This window comes from Panthera uncia (assembly GCF_023721935.1).
Source record: "Panthera uncia isolate 11264 chromosome A1 unlocalized genomic scaffold, Puncia_PCG_1.0 HiC_scaffold_17, whole genome shotgun sequence".
NCBI classification, from domain to species: Eukaryota; Metazoa; Chordata; class Mammalia; order Carnivora; family Felidae; genus Panthera; species Panthera uncia.
In genome coordinates this window covers 47862249-47883104 of record NW_026057577.1, presented here as the reverse complement: position 1 = coordinate 47883104, position 20856 = coordinate 47862249, and the positions used below count along the sequence as shown (strand labels likewise).

The 20856-nt window shown below is 34.0% G+C and overlaps 1 protein-coding gene across 1 annotated transcript in view; it reads right to left on the bottom strand.

Annotated features, from left to right (window-relative positions):
* The window catches only part of CWC27 (CWC27 spliceosome associated cyclophilin), a 201451-nt gene that overhangs the window by 17563 nt on the left and 163032 nt on the right, over nt 1-20856 (bottom strand). The window contains exon 13 of the mRNA XM_049649521.1: nt 17210-17313. Within this exon, the coding sequence (XP_049505478.1) occupies nt 17210-17313 (104 nt within the window). The remainder of the gene's footprint in view (nt 1-17209; nt 17314-20856) is intronic.

Genomic DNA, 20856 nt, shown 5'->3' with positions numbered 1-20856 from the left:
GTCTAGGTTTACCTACCTATCTCCTTTCCTCTTCCATCCATCCCTCTGTCCTCCCTTCCATATAGAAATTTACAATTTTTTTATACAGTCATTATGAGCAGTCTCCTTCTGTCTTTAAAGTTATGCTTAAGTCTTTCTTCACATTAATACCATGTAAAAATCCACTATATTTTCTAATAGCACCTTTACATTTCTCTTTTCATTTGTTATTCTTGTATCAATTTAGAATTTTTTTTTTAGTATACTGGGTCAGATAAAGTTCTAATTACTTTACTTATTTTTTCCATGTGGCTACCTAGTTGTTCCAACTTCATTTCTAGAATAATTCACCTTGTACAGTATCCCAACCCACTGGTTTAATTATTATAATTTTGGCATCTGACTAGGAAAGATCATTACTTTCTTATTCTTTAAAAAAGAGTATTTTTTTTAAATAGACTCTATTTTTTCAAGAGGTTTAGACTTACAGAAAAATTGAGCAGTTAGTACAGAAAGTTCTCTCATACCCCAAACCAATTTTTCCTATTATTACCATCTCATGTTAGTATTGTACATTTGTAACACTTAATGAACCAATATTGATAAATTATTATTATAAGTCCATAGCTTATTTATATTTCCTTAGTGTTATGGACTAAAGTGTTTCCCCAAAATTCATAAGTTGAAGACCCAATTCCCAATATGACTATATTTGTAGATATGGTCTTTATAGATATGATTAACATAAAATGTCATTTTGCAACACATACAAATATTGAATAATTATGTAGTATATCTGAAACTAATATGCTAATTATACCTCAATTTAAAAATATCAAATGAGGTCATAAAGGTGGGCCATCTGCAAGCCAAGGAAAGAAGTCTCACTAGAAATCAACCCTACTGACACTTTCATCTTAGACTTCCAGCCTCCAAAACTGTGAGAAAATAAATTTCTGTTGTTTAAGTAACCTAGTCTGTGGTATTTTGTTATGGTAGCTCTAGGAGACTAATACACTTAGCTTTTACCTAATGTCCTTTTTTTTTGTTGCAGGATCCCATTCAGGATATCACATTACATTTGGGTTGTCATGTTTCCATAGGCTATTCTTGGCTATGGCAATTTCTCAGAATTTCCTTGTTTTGATCACTTTGACAGTTTACAGGAGTACTGGTTGGGTATTTTGTACGATGCCTACACTAAAGGGATTTATCTGATGTTTTTCTCAGGGTAAGAGTGGGCTTACAGGCTATTGGGAGAAAGACCACAATGTAAAGTGGAATTTTCATTACATCATATCAAGGGCAAATGCTATCAAAGTGATTTATGATGTTGATGTTGACCTTGATCACCTTACTGAGTGCTTGCCAGTGTTTTTTCACTCTAAAGTTACTTTCCCCCCTTGCTTTCCATGTGGTACTCTTTGGAGGGAATTCAGTATGCATAGCCCACACCTAAGGAGTGAGAAGTTGTGCTTTCCTACTCTTTTTATTAAAAAATTTCTGGGTTATTTTTGCTTGCATCTCTTCTCCCCTCCTTCAACTGGTATTTTATTTGTATTATATTAGGTTTATAAAATAATCTTAAGATAATTTGTTTTTTGTTAAAAATTAAGCATTCTAGAAACATGGTATACCTATCTCTTTATCTGTATAACAGGTTGAGTTTTCTCAATTAAAAAAATGTTTTCTAAGTGATAATTTCACAGCAGCTGATGAACTGATACTGATCTTTGTGTATTTATTTTGTTTCTGGCCACAATACTTGAAGTCTTAGAACTTTAGACAGATAACTTTGGATTTTCTATATCTGCAGATAACTTGGTTTCCTCCCTTCCATTTTACAATTAAGTAACTAAAGAGAAGCTATTGAATTTATTTATCAAACTGAAGCCTGCTTCCCAGTTCATAGCCTAAAAACTTTGGAAACCTAAATATGACAGATACTTTTAAGGGTGTTTTGCTGCTAATGAAAAATAAAAATCAAAGTAATTTCTGTAGAATCTGGGTAACTATGTTAAACATTTGATACTTATTAAAGTTTAAAGAAAGTATATCTAATATGAAAATCATAACTTTTAGATTTATTTCAAATGAATTAATCAAAAGTAGCTATATAGAGATGACATTATCAACCCCAATATTACAACTATTTTTTTCTATGATTCTCTGCTAACTTTTGATACTGCTTAAAATGTAAGTGACAATTTTGTTTGAACATTTTGACATTTTCATATGAGATCTAGAATATATTTTCAAACATTAAATGGAGGATTCTTTCATTTTGATAATATTTTACCTATCAAAATGTAATATTTAGGTAAATGTCTTATAAACTTTTAATTTTAGAACTTTTCTCTATCAATAATTACAGGTAACTTAGGGTTCTCTTTTTACAAATGTTCAAAGCTTCTTAAGGAATTAAGATATTAAAGCATTAAAGTATCACTATATATGAAAACAGTGTGGATCTTTTTCAACACGAATTAGATAGTAGAAGTGACAGTAATTCATATGACGAGACAGACAGACAGACAAAGCATGAATGAGGCCAGAGATCAAAGTATATTTAAAAAAGTCCAGGAAAATGAGGTCACTGGGATTCTTCATGTCCAGCAGAGCAGGTCAGCACAGGACAGAGATGACTGAGAAACAGAAGAGGCTAAATAAGGGAATGAAATCAAGGAGAAAAAGGATAAAAGAAGAGTCAAAATGGGAAACAGAAACAGTGACTTAAAGGAAGCAGAGAAAAATGCAGACAGAAATGGCCAAAACTTAGAAGAAATTTAAAAATTGACAGCAGGACAATAGTAACAAAACAATAAAAGAAAAACATTGAAATATTTGAAACAAATGAAAATCACTATAGGAAAATAGAACATCAGGTAAACCAAGCAAGCCACTGGCCTATGGAAAAAGAAAACAAAGATAAAAACTAGTGGAATTTCTTTTACTGTTCATCATTAACATGGGAAAACTTCCTTTCTTCTAATTTTGAATAAATGTTAATATTTCTCCTTTGCTTTGGGGTTTTGAAAAGCCACCTCTTAAAAAAAACTTTTTGTTTTCCTCAGTTAAAAAGAAAAAAAAATAATCCTCATATTATAGAGTGTCTTGAATAAATATTGAGTATTGTTGGAGCAAAAGTGAAAAGATGTAATTTTCAAAATGTCTTCAGCAACATGGGTATAGTTTCTCAGCTTTCTTGCCTATCTAATATGCTTCACACTCTCAGTAGGGCACAGGTGGAAAGATTTAAGAGGCTTTCCAGAATAAATCTGTAATACGAATTCTTACACCTGCCCTGGGGTTTAACCAACTGCTCAGCCAATAACATTTAATCTGTGCCTGGTGAACTAACAAAACAACTTGGGAAGATGGGGTTCCCAGTCCAAAAGGCCTGGTAAGCAGCTGGGGTACATGGCTATCTGCCCGTCTCTCTCAACAAATCCACGAACAAAGCAAGCTTACCTAATGTGATAGAAACTTATTTCAGGTCAAACTGTATGAAAGCAGAGTAAATACAGCAGAGCTTTCTTTATTCAGAAGAAAAAGGGAGAAAAAGAGGTGACTTCAGGGACTGGACAGAGGGCTTAAAATGAAAATAACTGCCTTTCCAGGGTCAGCAATTCTGACAAGGTCCTATTTATAAAGAACGTCATTGGTCTTCTGCAGCATTATTTATAGTCCTTTATAAAATGAATACCAATTAGGCAACCGGGTCTATAATTGTATTTCCTCTTGCTTCATTTTATCACTATCTTAGAACTTGGCTAAGAGAGAGAAACAGAAGAAAAACATTTACCTTACACTGAGTTTATAATTTTGTGCTCTCTAAAGTTTATATTAAAATTTTATTTATAGTTGATATCCCTTCTGCCATTTTTGGCACCAGTCTCAAGGAAAAAAAAACAACAACAATATTTCATTAATGAGGCATTACTGTCTACCATAAAAATATCAAATCTCAAATTTATTTTATCCTAGAAAGAATCATGATAGAAACCGAAGTTAACCATTGCAACTTATTATGGGTTAATTAAGAAAAGGTAAAAAAACAAACAAACAAAAAAACCTGTCAAACATTATAGAAATGGTATAAATTCTGATCATCTTGGTAGATCTACTGACAAATACAGAGAAATTAGTTTTCAAAAATATCAATGAGAACATCAAAAATGAGAACAACAAAACCTTTACTGAGCACTGACACCCTGTTAAATCCTTTAAAAAAAGTATTTCATGTAATCTACAAACTAACCTATCAGAAAGGTACTATTTACTATCCTCAGACTACAGTTTAAGCAACAGGATGAGACAGGTTATACAATTTGTCTGAAATCACACAGCTAATAAATTCAAATCAGGTCTGATTCCAAATCCCATATTCATAACCACTCTCCTGTATATTCCCATGGAAAATTCTGGGTAAATGTGGCAAGAACTTCTTATTCAAGTTAAACTTTTAAACAACTGTCTGTACTTTAATTTTTCAAATTAAAGGGATTATAATATTAGGGACATGGACTTAATATCTGCTGTGATTTAAAGGGAGCTGGACAATTTTTGACCAAAAATTTATAATAAAGTGCTGAAGTCACTTGTTTGGCCTTATTACTACAGCAATAAACAATGACACTGCTTTATAAGCAAATGTGAAAAATATGTAGGCTAGCTCGAGAAACTGTTGCAGTATAAAATCACACAAAAAAAGACAACTACTGAGCCAAGCATGATTAGCTATTTCTGAGATCTACCATTTTCTAGCTCTGAGATCTTGACCCAAGTTACTTAACCTTTCTCTGCTTCAGATTCTTCCCATATAATTTAGTAACATTTAGCTTATAGGTTAAAAAAGATTAATATTTTGTAAATGTTAGTAAAAGTTAGCTTCTTCTTACAACTTTTATTTCTACTAAAAAAACAGCTCAAGCCCAACATTTTATATATCGTGGCTGATTGAATTATCTGCACACAAAGAACAGAACATTATTGTTACATTTTACTTGATTATCTGCATTAATAACAGAGAGGATAAGCGATGTTAATAATTCAAAATGGTAGGTAGTAGAAAGATTATTAATGAATGTCTCTGGAAGAATATTTTGTGGCTTGCATTTATATACAGCAATCCTAGATGTCCTGGGGATTACCATCATGTAAAATAAAAGTGAGATGTTATCTACTGTATGATTTTGTTAATACTTTGTGCTTTTTTTTTTCAGTACCAGGGAAATGGAAAAAATTCTGATCAAACCTCTCATAAAAACATTTAATAACCTATACCATAAATTGGCAATCAAATATCCTAAATTTTGTTCTTTTTTATTCCTCATGCTACTTATTTTCCACATGCAATCTTTTCCATTACTTTGAAAGTAGGGAGTTTGTCTAAAGACTGATTATTTCCTTCTTGGCACTAGGGCCTCAATTCAGGTAGTGGCCACCTGTTAAATAATGGGCCTTTTTATTGATTCCATGTTCAATTGTCTAAGATTTTTCCAGGTGTGGTTTACTCAAAGAAAATACAAATGGAGCACATTATCCAGTTGCTTAAACTTTTAAAGTAAAAATATGTGTTGAACAATAGAGATCCAACTTGCTTACCAGATATTAAATAGTATTATATGGCTGTAATAATTTAGCAGTGAGGTACTGACACAGGAATAGACAGAAAAATCCTTGTAAAATGATGAAAGTGACCCAAAAATATTTCTAAGCCCTTAGTATATGATAAAGCACATGTGTAATATCAGTGGGGAAAAACAAAGGATTATTCACTTGTGGAAGTTAGTAATATACAAAAATAAAAGTTATAAGAGTAACCTAATATAATACACCAAATAATAATTTCCAGGTAGATTAAAGATGTAAATTAAAAATGAAAATAAAACCACAAAAATACTAGAGAAAGATATAACTAGGTATTTATATAATCCTGGGATTATAAGAGTTTAAAGAATGATGCTGGGCCAAAAACATGAAGAGCAAGATTGGCAGATTTATAAATACACATTTAAAACTCCATGTTAAAAACAAAGCCAAAACAAAACAAAGCAAACCCCTCACAAACAAATTGTTAGGTAATGACAAACTAGTAAAAATATTTAAAACAAAAAATGATATCCTTAATGTTTTTAATTTTTTTAATGTTTATTTTTGAGAGAGAGCGAGTGAGCATGAGTGGGGGGAGGGGCAGAGAGAGAGGGAGACACAGAATCTGAAGCAGACTCCAGGCTCTGAGCTGTTAGCACAGAGCCCGACCCGGGGCTCGAACCCACGAACTACCAGATCATTACCTGAGCCATTGTTGGACGCTCTACTGACTGAGCCACCTAGGCGCCCCAAATTCCTTAATATTAAAGAGCTTTTGCAAAGCAGTAAGAAATATATAATCATATTAGACTATACACTTAATAAAAAAAAAGCCTTATACACTTAATAACCACCACCACAAGAATGATGAAATATAAATGGCCAGTTAACACATTTTTAAAAGTTCAACTTCATCAGTAAACAAAGAAATACAAAATAATACAAAGTAGAAACTGGCAAAGATTAATGTATCTATATCTGGTACCTATGATATATTACAACATACACATACGTGATACTTAGCATAAGGAGAAACCAGCCACTTCATACATTACCAGTACAGGTATAAATGATTTAACCTTCTGGAATGCAATCTAGCAAAGATGTTATCAAGACACACTTGAGCTAACAAAAATCACAATGATCTGGGGGAGGGAACTGTTTGAAAGGGGCATGAGGGAACTTTCAGGGGTGATGTAAATGTTCTAGATCTTGTTTTGGTGGTGTTTACATGGGTATGTACGATTTTCAAAATTCATCAAGATTAACAAATAAGAACTATGCAGTTTCTTGTTTGTAAATTATAAAAAAATACTTAACAGTTTCACTTCCTTTAACCTAAGGAGATAACAGTGGACTTACAAAATATATAACTATTGGATTATTCACTCATGAAAGACTCCTAATGAAAAATCAAATAAATTTTTCCATTCTTGAGAAAAGTGTAATATAGGTATAGACAAAAGGATTAATGATGATTCTCTGTAGGGTATGAAATTACTAATGATTTTTTATTTCCTGTCCTTTTTCAATGTTTTTTATATAGATTGCATTATAACCACAAAGTGGGTTATTTGAAAAATCAGTATGACAATTAGTATTAATTTCATCTAATAATTTTCTAAAAGAAAATGATACAAATTAAACATTTTTGAAAACAATTTAAAAAATTTGTAAAAATTTTATTTTTAGAAATACAAACAACTCTGTACAAATTCTGCATCTTCTTTCACAAAATTTCACCTGGAACCTTAGTATTTGGGTTTTTCTACATCATTTAACTTTGAGATATGGTTAAAGTAATAGAGCTTTTGTTCCTATTTTCTTGATTGCCTGTGTATAATGGCCACTTTCATTTTGTACTGGCTTGGTTGCTATCTGTAACTCCCACTATGAAATGATTTTTTTACTACAATGTGCTTAATCCCAAGGACCTTTGCTCCTTAAATCTTCTTCCCAATAGAAATGAACTACTTATGCCTACAAAGGCCTTTCTCTGTTTCAAAATGCTGTCAGCTAAAAAAACCCCCAAAAAACAAAAAACAAAAAAAAGTTTCTGGAGACGGTCCAAGTCCACGATGTATGATTGTATATTCCCAGCATAAAAAAGGTAATCTTGTCTACTCCCCTCCTCTTTCTCTATGGATGCTGAATTTACATTAGCTAAACTCTGGATTCAGAGTTATATAAAATTATATTCAGAGTTATAATCAGATTCAGCTAAAGAATCTGCTTTATAATACTTGTCTCTTTTTCTCAAAAGATTTTAAAATAGAACCATCATGCACAGCTAGTAAATTTAATGAATATATCCACATTCCTTCTAGGTTGCAGACAACATAACTGAGGTAAATTAACATTTGCCTTTTATTTATATATTATTTTTCTTTGATATTATTACATCAAGACAACTGTATAACAATTTGTCAATTTAATTTAGAGTGTTTACTGAGTAATTTGTCAGGCCTTACCAATATTACCCCAGTACCATGCACCCTTCTCCCTCTCTCACACCTAATATTTCCTGAGCATTTCCTTAGAGTCAGGAACTTTGTAACTTTAGAACCACTTTACACGAATTATCTCATTTAATTCTAATAATAACCCTGAGGTAGATATTGTTATTTCCACTTTACAGGTGAAGAAATTAAGGCTTGCAATAGAGGTTGCTTGTTCAGGCAGTCTGATTTAACAGCTCATTGTATAATTAAAATATAATTCAATATGTAGGATTATACAGAGCCTCCATAGTGGTGCATTTCTTGAAAAGAATGTGAAAAGTATTCCAAAGATTAGAATGGATGATAAATGTGCTGTAACCAGCTCCAGAAGACAGATAGTATTATTTACAATCAAAGGTCTTTGAAAGTCAAGTTGATTTCCCCCACCCCTCATTTTTATTACTTCATGTTAAAATCACTGTGCTAGAAATTGGTATTCTGGGGCTCTTAAGTGTGACCAAGAGCCTCACTATTTATTACTGTGTGATCTTGGGCAAATAACCTAACTTTCTGAGTCTAAGTTTCTTCATTTATAGAATGGGAATAATACTGATTCTCTAGTGGAGCTGTAAGAAACAAACCCACCATAGCTGGTCCCTAACCTATGAGCCCTATGAGGGTTAAATGAGGGAAGATAGCATTAAGGTCCTAGCAGCATACCTGAAATATATCACATGCAAATATCTGCTTCAAGAATAAATTGGTTGAGGGGGGTGCCTGGGTGGCTCAGTCGGTTAAGTGTCCAACTTTGGCTCAGGTCATGATCTCACAGTTTGTGAGTTCGAGCCCCGCATTGGGCTCTGTGCTGACAGCTCAGAGCCTGGAGCCTGCTGTGGATTCTGTGTCTCCCTCTCTCTCTGCCCCTCACCTGCTTGCACACATTCTCTTTCTCTCTCTCTGTCTCTCTCTCAAAAATAAATAAATCATTTAAAAGTGTTTATAAAAAAAAGAATGAATTGGTTGGATTCAGAACCACCTTTATCTCCTATTACCAGTAGAAGAATATGAACAAAAAGCATAAAAAGGATGTATATTTACTTTAAAGTCAAGTATAAGTGATTTCTACTGTCAGTTATTTTGCAAATCTTATTAATTTATATGAATAACTGATAATTGGCTAAAAATATACTTAACAGCTGGTTATAAAAGAAATGATGAGATTGCACATTAAAAGTAACTGCAGACTTGCCAAAACTAAAATGTTTGTGAAAATGTAAACACTCCACAAGCAAAAAAAAAAAAAAAAAAAAAAAAAAAAAATCTAGACACAGATCCCACAGCCTTCACAAAATAATTCACAATGGATCATAGGCCAAAATAAATAAGGCACAGAGATGAAAAGTACAGCATAGAGAATATAGTCAATAATACTGTAATAACGTTGTATGGTGACAGATGGGAATTACACTTGTCCTGGTGAGTGCTGAGTAATGTAGAGAATTGTTGGATAAATGTCATACACCTGAAACTAATATAACACTGTATGTTAATTTTATTTCAATTAAAAAATGCATCATAGACCTAAATGCAATATGCAAAAGTGTAAAACTCTAGAAGATAACATAGGAGAAAACCTAGATGACCTTGGCTATTAGATGCAACACCAAAGGCATGATCCATGAAACAAACAGTGGATTACCTGGATTTCATGGAAATTAAAAACTTCTGCTCTGTCGAAAACAGTACCAAGAGAATGAGAAGACAAGCCACAGACTGGGAGAAAATATTTACTAAAGACACACCTGAAGATACAAAGAACCCTGAAAACTCAATAAGAAGAAAATGAACAACTCGATTAAAAAGCGAGCAAAAAACCTTAGCAGACACCTCACAAAAGCAGGTACAGAGATGGCAAATAGCATGTGGAAAGATGATCAACATCATAGGTCATTGAGGAACTGCAAATTAAAAGAACAATGAAATACCACTCCACACCTGTCAGAGGGGTCAAAATCTAAAACACCGAGAACACCAAGTTCCAGTAAGGAAGTGGAGCTACGGGGACTCTCATTCATTGCAGTGGGAAAGCAAAATGGTCAAGCCACTGTGGATGATTGTTTGGCAGTTTCTTACAAAACTAAACATGCTCTTACCATATGATATAGCAATTATACTCCTTGGTATTTACCCTAAAACTTATGTCCATACAAAAACTTACACATGGATGTTTATAGCAGCTTTATTCATGCTTGCCAAAACTTGAAAGTAGCTGAGATGTCCTTTAGTAGGTGAATGCATAGGTAAACTGTGCTACGTACAGACAAGGAATATCATTCAGCACTAAAAAAAGATCCATGAAGGCATGAAGTTCATGGAGGAATCTTAAATGCATACTACTAAGTGAAAGGAGCCAACCCAAAAAAGCTGTATACTCTCTGATCCCAACTATATGACATTCTGGAAAAGGTGAAACTGTGCACACAGTAAAATCATCTACGGTTGCCAGCCTTAGTGGGAAAATGAGAGATGAATAAGCAGAACATAGAGAATTTTTAGGGCAATGAAACTATTCTGTATGGTACTATAATGGTGGCTACATGTCATTATACATTTGTCCAAACCCATAGAATATACATCACTGACAGTGAACCCTAATGTAAACTGTGGCCTTTAAGAGATAATGATGTGTGAATATAGGCTTTTCATTTGTAACAAATGTACCATTCCGGTGTGGGATATTGATAGTTGAGAGGGCTGTGTGTTGCAGGGGAGGGAGGGGGAGGATTACGGGAACTTTTTATAGTTTCTGCTCAATTTTGCTGTGAGTCTAAAGCTACTCTAAAAAGCCTATTACGAAACATTTCTGAAAAAGAAAAAAGAGCAGTTAAATGCCAGTTTGGAGTTGCTATGGGCATGGTAAGAATTATGTTGTAAGCAGGTCTCGGCCAATAGGCTGGCCACATTTAATTCGGAAAGCACTACTTTGGTACTCCTTGAGAACAAGGATCACAAACTGCGAAGTTGAATAAAGCTTCCCAGGACTTATAAAGTGAGTTATTATATCTAACAAAAAGAATCATCATGACACACACAATGACTAAAGATGCTTTAGTCCATCAGTTCTCAAACTGTGACTTGAGGATCACTGTGTCTCTATTGTCAAAATTATTTTAGTATGAATATTAAAACATTGTCTTTTTTCATTTTCATTCTTATCCTTATGAATTCACGGTGGAATTTCTGAGAGAGTACATGATGTGTGGGATCAAAACAGAGTGAAGAAGGGGCGCCTGGGTGACTCAGTCGGTTGAGCAACCGACTTCAGCTCAGGTCATGATCTCATGGTTTGTGAGTTCGAGCCCCGCATCGGGCTCTGTGCTGACAGCTCAGAGCTTGGAGCCTGCTTCTGATTCTCTGTCTCCCTCTCTCTCTGCCCCTCCCCCACTCATGCTCTGTCTCTGTCTCAGAAATAAACAAACATAAAAAAAATTTTAAAAAAAGACAGTGAAGAAGATATGAGAATCCGGCTGCTTCTGTTATGTCAGACATTGGGAGATATGCAAAAAAAAGGTAAATTAAAAAAAAAAAAGGTAAATCAATGGCACTTTTCTCACTAGATTTTCTCCTATGAAAATATAATGGTTCTTCATACAATTTTTATTTATGTTAACATGAAATGGGTTTATTATTATTTTTAAGTGATTTCATTCTTTAGTTTTAATTTCTAGTAAGGTGAATATCAATAGATATATTCCATACAAATCAAAGCTCTTTGGAGTCCTCACTAAATTTTATAATTAAAAAAAATTTTTTTTTAAATTTTTATTTACTTTTTGAGAGAGAGAGAGAGCATGAGCAGAGGAGGGGCAGAGAGAGAGGGAGACACAGAATCTGAAGCAGGCTCCAGGCTCTGAGCTGTCAGCATAGAGCCCGACGTGGGGCTTGAACTCATGGACTGTGATCATGACCTGAGCTGAAGTCGGATGCTCAACCAACTGAGCCACCCAGGTGCCCCAATTTTTAAGAGTATAAAGGGGTCCAGAGAAAAAAATGTGAGACCTGCTGTCTTGGCTAATGCTAAAAGGGTAAAGAAGATCTCTTGCTTGGCTAATGTGAGTTTTCATTATTCTCACAGCATCTGTCCTTATACCTGTATTTGGGTTTGTCTACACTGACTTGTTATCCATGCTTGGCAAAGTCCTGATTGAATGAAGTGGAGACTATAATTACAATGTTCCTTTGTAGTCATTGTACCCTTCACTCAATACATGACTAAACCTCATACAAATTACAGCATTTATTATATATAAAAAGTATTTAAAGCTTTGCCAATGAAGTGAAGCTATGTCCTTTAATGGTATCTTATAATGAGGTCTGAATGGACCTAACAGTCAATACTTTCTTTTACATCTGCATTGTTAAATTTTCACAGTTTTGAATACTCAGACAACTGGTTTTTATTGCTTCTATGCTATGCTAACTCCTGAAGAAGAACACTTGAAAACTACCTCATGCTAAATCTGGTTCTCAAACTCTAATCTCTAGCACAAACAATGACTGATGGACAAACTGATTTTTAATGCAAGCCAAGGTGCAGTAATAAAACTGAAAAACAAAAACAAAAAAAGAATCCAGATCCAAAAGTCCTAACCAATAAGATTATCTTAGAAGGATAATTTTTTCAGAACCAAGAACAAAACCATTTAAACCTGAGGATCTTGAAGAGTTATGATGAAATGTGTACTAGTTTTATTAAAAACAGAAGCAAACCAGACTGCGTATTTTTAAAAACTTTACAAAGGCAAAACATGTTTTTGGAAACGTTATTCTCTTTCAGTAAGTACTGCAAAGTACCTTAATTAATTCTTGAGATTCTAACAGCCCTAAAAAGCAAGTCATAAAAATGATATTTATTTGGGAGTGTAGACTGGAATGACATTTTGGGAGGGCCATGAAAATATTTAGCAGAAGCGTAATATGCATACCCACTGACTAAGGAATTCCAGTTTTGGAAATTGATCTGGAGAAAACTGGCAATGATGAAGATACATGGATGTTCATTACAGTGTTGTGTATAATACATGTAAACTGGAGGGGCGCCTGGGTGGCTTAGTTGGTTAAGTGTCTGATTTTGGCTCAGGTCATGATCTCACAGTCCGTGAGTTCGAGCCCTGCATCGGGCTCTGTGCTAACAGTTCAGAGCCTGGAGCCTGCTCCGGATTCTGTGTCTCCCTCTCTCTCTCTGCCCCTCCCTCACTCATGCTCTGTCTCTCTCTGTCTCAAAAATAAATAAACATTAAAACAAATAAACAAAACATTAAATAAACAAAAAAAAATAAACACTAAAAACCAAACTGGAAAGAGCCTAAATATCCAAAAACATGGGGCTGATCAAGGAAACTGTGGTTTATCTTATAATGGCATACTATGTGGCCTAATACAAAAATATAAAAATTAATCATAAAATTATGTATGGCAAGGAAAAGTATTTACTTTTGTATATTTGCTATATATTGCTAAAAGCTGAAAGCAAGTTATAAGATTATATAGCATTATATGATTTCATTTCTGCCTAAAATGTGCATGGGCATAAAAATATCTGGAAGTGTATAAATTAATGATATTTATTGTTGAGTTGAGGATCACAGGTGACTATTATTTACTTTTTTTGAGGTGTCCATAATCTGGTTTTGGTATAGTGAACATCTTTTCTTTATATAGTAAAAATAATTATTCTCTAATTCTTAGAATACTGAATACTGTACGTACTATGAGAAAGTGGTGGAGGGGAGAGAGATGAGAAGAGGAGGGAGGAAGGCAGATAGACCTTTATATGGTTTATTATTTTATCATATATATTTGTTACAAAGTATTAGGTTAATCTTAGATTAACCTGGAAAAACATTTGAATGGAACATAGTAGTAAATAGTTAAATGTTCACAAGATCACATTCTACTCTCATAGATTTAACTTTTCTCCTCTCCTTGGAATGCTGATTTTGTTCTGTAGGAGCAGGTGGCTTTCTTTTTTATGTCTCTCTTCTATCTTGTCAGAAACAGCTCTCACAAAACTTTTTTGGGAGCTAACCAAGCTTTATCTAACCAAACCCAAAATGGCACATGGACCTCATCCACATGTTCATATGAATCTGGTCGCTGATGATTCCTGCCATGTATCTAATGGTTTTATAAAACCCATGCTTGAAGAAAGATTCTATAGCTATAAGAGTGTGATGCTGTGGGAAGAAGGAATGTAGAGGCAAAGAGGCTACTTTAGCTGCTACACTGGAGTCTGGGAGCCATCACTGCCACCAAATACTGGCGGTATATATCCCAACAAAGGAAGAATCTTAATAATTTTGAGTGAAAAATTTCTATCATGCATTTCAGCTTAGATCTACTAATAACACTTCTTTAAATGCCTTGTTAGACAGTGAAATCTGGGAGTAATTATCAAACACCATATACAGTGTTTACAATAGAATCATATTTCTTTTCCCCCTCCCACTTTTTTTTTTTTTTTCATAAAAAAGTAGAATGCTGCTGAATGGTACCCAAATGTCTGTTGTATACCATGCCAATACAGCAGCTTAGCCAAAAATGCGAACCGAAAGTTTGCCAAGTAAAAGAAAACATAACAAATTGGTAATGGTTTCTATCTTGACAGAAAATGAAAATGATCCCTCAATGTGTGGTCACTCATGCGGACACATAAAAATGTCTGAGAAGCAATCATTTTACCTCAGATAACAGACCTTGACAGTGTAGTACAGTACTGGCTGACTTTCACTTCTTAGAAAAGCGGTAACCGTGACCTACAAAATAGTCTGGTAACCATGTAATTTATGCATAACACACATGCACATGCCATGCACTCATAATATTTGCCATAAATCACTTTTAATATAAGGCTTCTTTTCTGAGTGGAATATACTTTATGAGTGATGGTCTAAATCACTAGAGACCTGATAAACTTGAACGGGTGTATTTATGAACAGACAGGATGTTGTTGCTTATCACGTTACAAAATTTCAATAGTCTATATTGCAATAAAATAGTCCCATGTATTCTGTATGATTCTGTGTAGTGCCTTGAAACACTAAAGGTATTTTTTACTAGATGTTAGATAAAACAAATACAAAAAATGTGTAGGTATATAGTGTATAGTTCTGACTTTCTGTTTAGGAGACTGTAATTGAAAGTAGAAATGAACCCCCGGAAGACCTGGTAAGTCTTTAACATACTTACCCTTCCTCTTCTACTTAGTTTTGTTCCCCAAATGGAGAACTGGTCAACATCACTGACCAGCGATTTTACCATCTGGTAAAGTTTTCCCATTTGTTTACTTTCTAATGAGGATGTTAGAACATAGATTGTACTGTGAAATCACATCAAAAGCAAGAATGACAATTTTAAAAACACTGATTGACATCTGCAGCTAATGAGGAATTCACAGTGAGAGAATTCGGAACCAAGTGGCTCGAAGAACCTTGGGAAGTTAAATGGTCTTGCCAAGTTAAAAGTAAATTTGAATCCTGTGTGTTATGAGTTTCAAATGAAATTTCTGGGTCTAAATTTGTTGGTGACTTTCCTGTTCAATAAAAAATGACTTAAATGGCTTATAAAAAGGTTAAAAAAACTTATTGGGCATCAAACTGCTCTTACAAAACATCATCTTGATGAGTTAAGTGTAAATGAATCAGAAACACATGGATCATGTTTCCTTAAAAAATGCATATGGATTCAAAAATAAGGGGAAGAGGACTTGGCAAAACATTTTTTTTGTGTGGTGGCTGAACCCAAAACATTTGAAAGATATTTTGAGACATTCAGGGAATCCAAAATAAAACTAAACCTGTCCAGTCATATAAAAAAACAGAAAATTCTTCTATGTAATGTGCATTTATCTCTAAGGGTCAGTCAACACTCACTGAGCCTTCGCCTTTGGCACACAACTGTGGGAGGAGCCAGCTTCTGTCTTCAAGCAACTTTGAATTTAAGTATAAATAAGTACATAGAAGTAATAGAAACCAATTAAAAGAGTCTCAGGGTTAAAAAAAAGTACATAACCTAGATCGTACAGAAATTATATTTTGAGAAATATATAAGCATTTCAGGGTCCTAGGGGAGGTAGGATTCATTCCATTCAAATCATCATCCCCTCAGTCCTTTTGATTAAAGTTGTATATAGTTGCAGAATCCTACTTGCTTAAATGTTTTCTTAATAAGTGTTTTTATGTCTTTTTAAATGTGTGTCCCAGCCCTCTTTCCTCCACCCTCTAGATTTGTGAGTGCTCAACAAATCTTGCTGACTGGTTTCCTGGAGGATGGGAGTGTTGAGCAGTTTTGAAATAGGAGAGAGATGCCGTCTGGCAGAGAGGAGTGAGGCTATGATTCTGGGTTGGGGTAATGGCACATGTGACAGTTCAGAGGCTCCAGAGGGTGAGTCATATGTGGGGGGTGACCCTTTGGCTTGCTTGCAGTAATGTGCTTGAGCCAGGGTGTAGTGGGAGGTGAGGGCAGTTAGGTGTGGGGAGTCCTAATATACTACATGTGAAGTCAACTGGAGGACAGAGGAGTGTGATAAGGGAAAGCACAATTCTTATTCCTTTTTTTTTTTTTCCTTTTTGCCAGTATAGGATAAAGTGTTAAGCACAGGACATGTACAAGTCATTAATTCCTTTATTTCTTATCAGTGTCTTAAAAAGCTGAAAAACAGCCAAAGAAAAAATAAGTTGACTGTGTATGATTGCTAGGATCCTGTAGGTCATAAATTTTAAGAGGAACTTAGTAGGATTATGAAATGTATTACTGAGTCCTAAAATGTTTGTGGGAAAGTGTAAAAAATAAATGATTTAGAATCTTTTGAGGCTGCTTTCTAGCTGTTTAATGTGAATCTTATCTTTTCTACAATATTAGAAAGTTATTTAGGACAGGGAGAGTGTCATATATGTCTTGTATATTTTCCACTGGCTAGCACAATACTGGGAACACACCAAGCACTCAATAAATGCTTATGGAAGTGAAATGAAATCAAAAGATGCCGAGACTCTATAATGATGAAGGTGTGATTAAAGGTGAAGTCTGGGGGTGAGGGGAGAAGACAACATAGTGGAAATGTCCTAATATCCTAATAGTACCTCTGCTCTGAGCCTATTTGTTCATGGTTAATACAGAGAAATGAAAGCCCTTACCATCCTTCATCATCTTCTACTTCTGCTTCAGAAATGTCATTTTCAGGAGTTTCAGCAATTGCTTGAGTGAGTTTAGATTTAAACTGGTTCAGCAGCGCCAGGGTCTGAAATAATGATTACATGGCTAAGTTTTCTGATAAGGATAAATATAATTTTAGAAGAGACACTGAAATTTGGTAGAAAAAATTTGAAACACTAAGACTTAGATGAATTTTTAATTTTGAAGGAAAATAACAAAACTCAAGCAGTGATTGTTATATAAACCTCGACAATTCCCTGTTTACATTTGCACTGACATTTTCCCTCAGGCATATGTGACAGTTTCTGATTTGGGGAACATAGTTTGCTTATATAGAAGACACTTAAACTTTAAAATGCATGCTTGTTAATGACTAATTTTTAAGGTCCACAAGACAAGGAGCTACTTCACTAAAATATGAGAAATCACAAAATAAAACACCAATAACAAATAGTATTTGTCATTGAACAAATTTCCAAAAATGTAAAAATATCAATGGCAAGGAAGGTAAAATGAATAAACACATTAACTGGTGGAAGATGGGTAAATTGGAGTGATATTTTAAAAAGCTATTTAAATTTGTCAAAACTTTAAGGTGATCATTCCCTTTGACTCAATCACTTCAATCCTGGGAATACATGAAGAAAAATAGTATGAAACAGAAAATGGCTTATGGAAAAGATGTACACTGCAGCCATATTCCTACAAATGGAAAAATGAAAACATGTTAATATCTATCAGTAATGAACTAGATATATTTTGTAAAAAGTAATGAATATACTATTACATTATTAAAAATTATATACAAGAGCATTACATTCTGTTGTTAAGTAAAAGAAGTGGGACGTAAATACCATGTTCAGTAGATTTTTAAGAAAAGGGCACGATTTCTGTGGTTCTTGTTTGTCTCCCATGTCCTTTGCGGGTAACGAACAACAAGTGTCTATAGTTTTGTAATTAATACTCAGCTTACCTCCAGAATATGAGTAGAGAACAAAAGCTGGAAAAAATATTTTTATTCTACAGTTTAAAAAAGTACATACTTGTGAAACGGGGTGAAGTACTACCTGTCCAAAAAAATCAAATGACTAATTAAGAGACTAGCACATTGAATTCAGTATTAAAATACTCATATTTCACAAGGAAACAGAGGTATGATAGTTCAGTATGTGAATAACAAGTACAATAAGGCATCACAATAAATTGCTAGGCTCTGTAATTTATCTAAGAAATACCACTGAGACCACAGTTCATGGAAAAATTAAGAAGGTTTTGGTGGTCTAGAACTGAAGCTCAATAAAGACAGATGGTACAAGAAACAAAGGCAGTTACTGCTAGAAATGATAGTGAAAGTGCCTTATATGCTTTATAAGTTCTGGAAATTTTAATGCCCACATGGGCAACAGATGAAAATATACACATTACCATAGCGTCCACTTGGAAATGAGACAAGTTTTGGGGGAAACACTAAATTCCTACAGAATATCCTCATGGGCATTCAGAGGGCTCCTAGTGCATTGGGGTTAGGTATTTTGTCTGTTTCCAGAGTAGTAATTAAAAGATTAAGCTCTTCAAACAGTGTTAACAAAAAAAAGAAGGCATCCCTTGTTTTTAAAACTTATTTGTTAAAAAAAACCCCTTTTGCTTACAAACTTTTCTTATATTTGCTTTATAATAAGGAAAAGTTTAATTTAGAAATATTAGAAAATAAGGAGAAGCAGAACAAAATTATCTATTATTCCATCACTAAGAATAACTATTTTTGACATTTTGGTATATATCCTTCAAGGCTTTTTAGGTGTTTTTTATTTTTGTGTATGTGTATGAGCTTATATATCTATATATATGTTATATAAAATATATCTCTAAAAGTGTATTTCTGTGTCTATCTATAGCTTAAAAGTAAACCCCATTAATTTTTTTAATGGTGGACCTTTGTACACTTGGAAATGTCTTTTCCAAAAACATAAAGAAAAATGAAAACAAAGGAGACTTCTTAGTGGAATGAAATTTAAAAGCTTCCTAGAAAATTATGCTAGACCTAGATCTTTTTCCTTGAGTTTTGAAAGTGGCAAGGCAGTCTGTTTTTAGGGCCAATTAATGTGCTACTGGCATTTGCTCAAAGAAAGAGGACTGTAACAAAACATCCTCTTGGCCTTTCTTAGCTTCTCCTATATTTGTGATTGAACTTTTTCTAGCTGCATTCTAAAGGCAGAAGACACTAGGCAGTAAAGCAAACGTCACAAAAATAATGGGGCACAACATATGGTAAAGAAGATAGGATTTGCATAGGGGCATTTCTGTTTAGCATCTCTAGGGGAGTGGGTCTTCTGAAGGAGTGAATGGCTAACTACTTACAGCATGGCTCTTCAACACAGTGAGAGTCTTCCTAGTAGGAGGAAACTGTTTTGAAGAGGTCCTGCCTTGGCAAACTTCATGCATGCATACCTACACAGAAGAGTCTCTTCAACTGGCCTCTACACCTCTAGTCCTGCTCTGGGTCCAGTATAGTCTCTATACCACAGCCAGATTGGAGGAATCTTCCCAAAGTGCAAATGAGATTATGTCATCTCCTTCTTTCAATGGCTCCCCTCTGCCCTTAGGGTAAATATAAATTTCTTAGTATAGCTCAAAAGTGCCTTGCATGAGTTGGTTTCTGCTTCCCTCTCCAGCATCATCTTTCTTTTAGTTTGGTATAGTCCATACTTAACATCTTTTATAGTTCTTTGCAAGGAGATCCAACATTTCTTATATACTCTTCCTTTGTCTGGCCACCTGTCTCCTATTCAACTTTCAAAGTTCAACTGACCAATCATTTTCTCAGGAAGGCCTTCCTAGATTCTTAGTCGATGTTTAGTCCTACTGTTACACATTTACATAGTTCTCTATACTTAACCTGTCAGAATGCTCACCTGCTTTTATTGGCATTACTTGTTTAACTGGCTCTTTTCCCTAACAGCTCCGAGAGGACAGGGATGTGTCCACCTTGTTTAACACCAAATACAGTGATTAGTACATGGTAGGTTCTAAATAATTATTTGCTAGGAGGCAAAAATGAAGAATGAATAAGAATGAAATAATGATCTCTAGGGTATCTCTGGTAGTAAATTGACTCTAGTTGCTATTCAAAGGGCTTTGGACTCCATGAAATCAAGTTAATAATGTACTTTTTCTTAATTTCATTTGATGTGTCATTTCTTTTGAAAATTGCTCAAATTAGTTCTCTATAATTACAATTTCCTATACCTGATTTCTTACTGAACTTTCCCTATGGTTATTTTCATGGTAAGTACTGATGTATGATCCTTTTTTACCAGTAATTAGGTGCAATTTATAATATAGTCCCTGATTATATTAAGTTATTCAAATTATTCAAATACACTTGGGCTTTTTAATTTACTTTTATTTTGCCTATTTTATTTATACACCTAAAATAGCTTGTTCTCAAATATATACACATATATACACCAAAAACCATTTATTTTTGATGCTGCCATATATAGCCATATATATATACATGTATATGTGTATATGTATATATATGTACATACACACACACACATACATATATATGTATATATGGCAGCACCAAAAATAAATGGTTTTTGCCTTCACCCTAGCTTTTCAA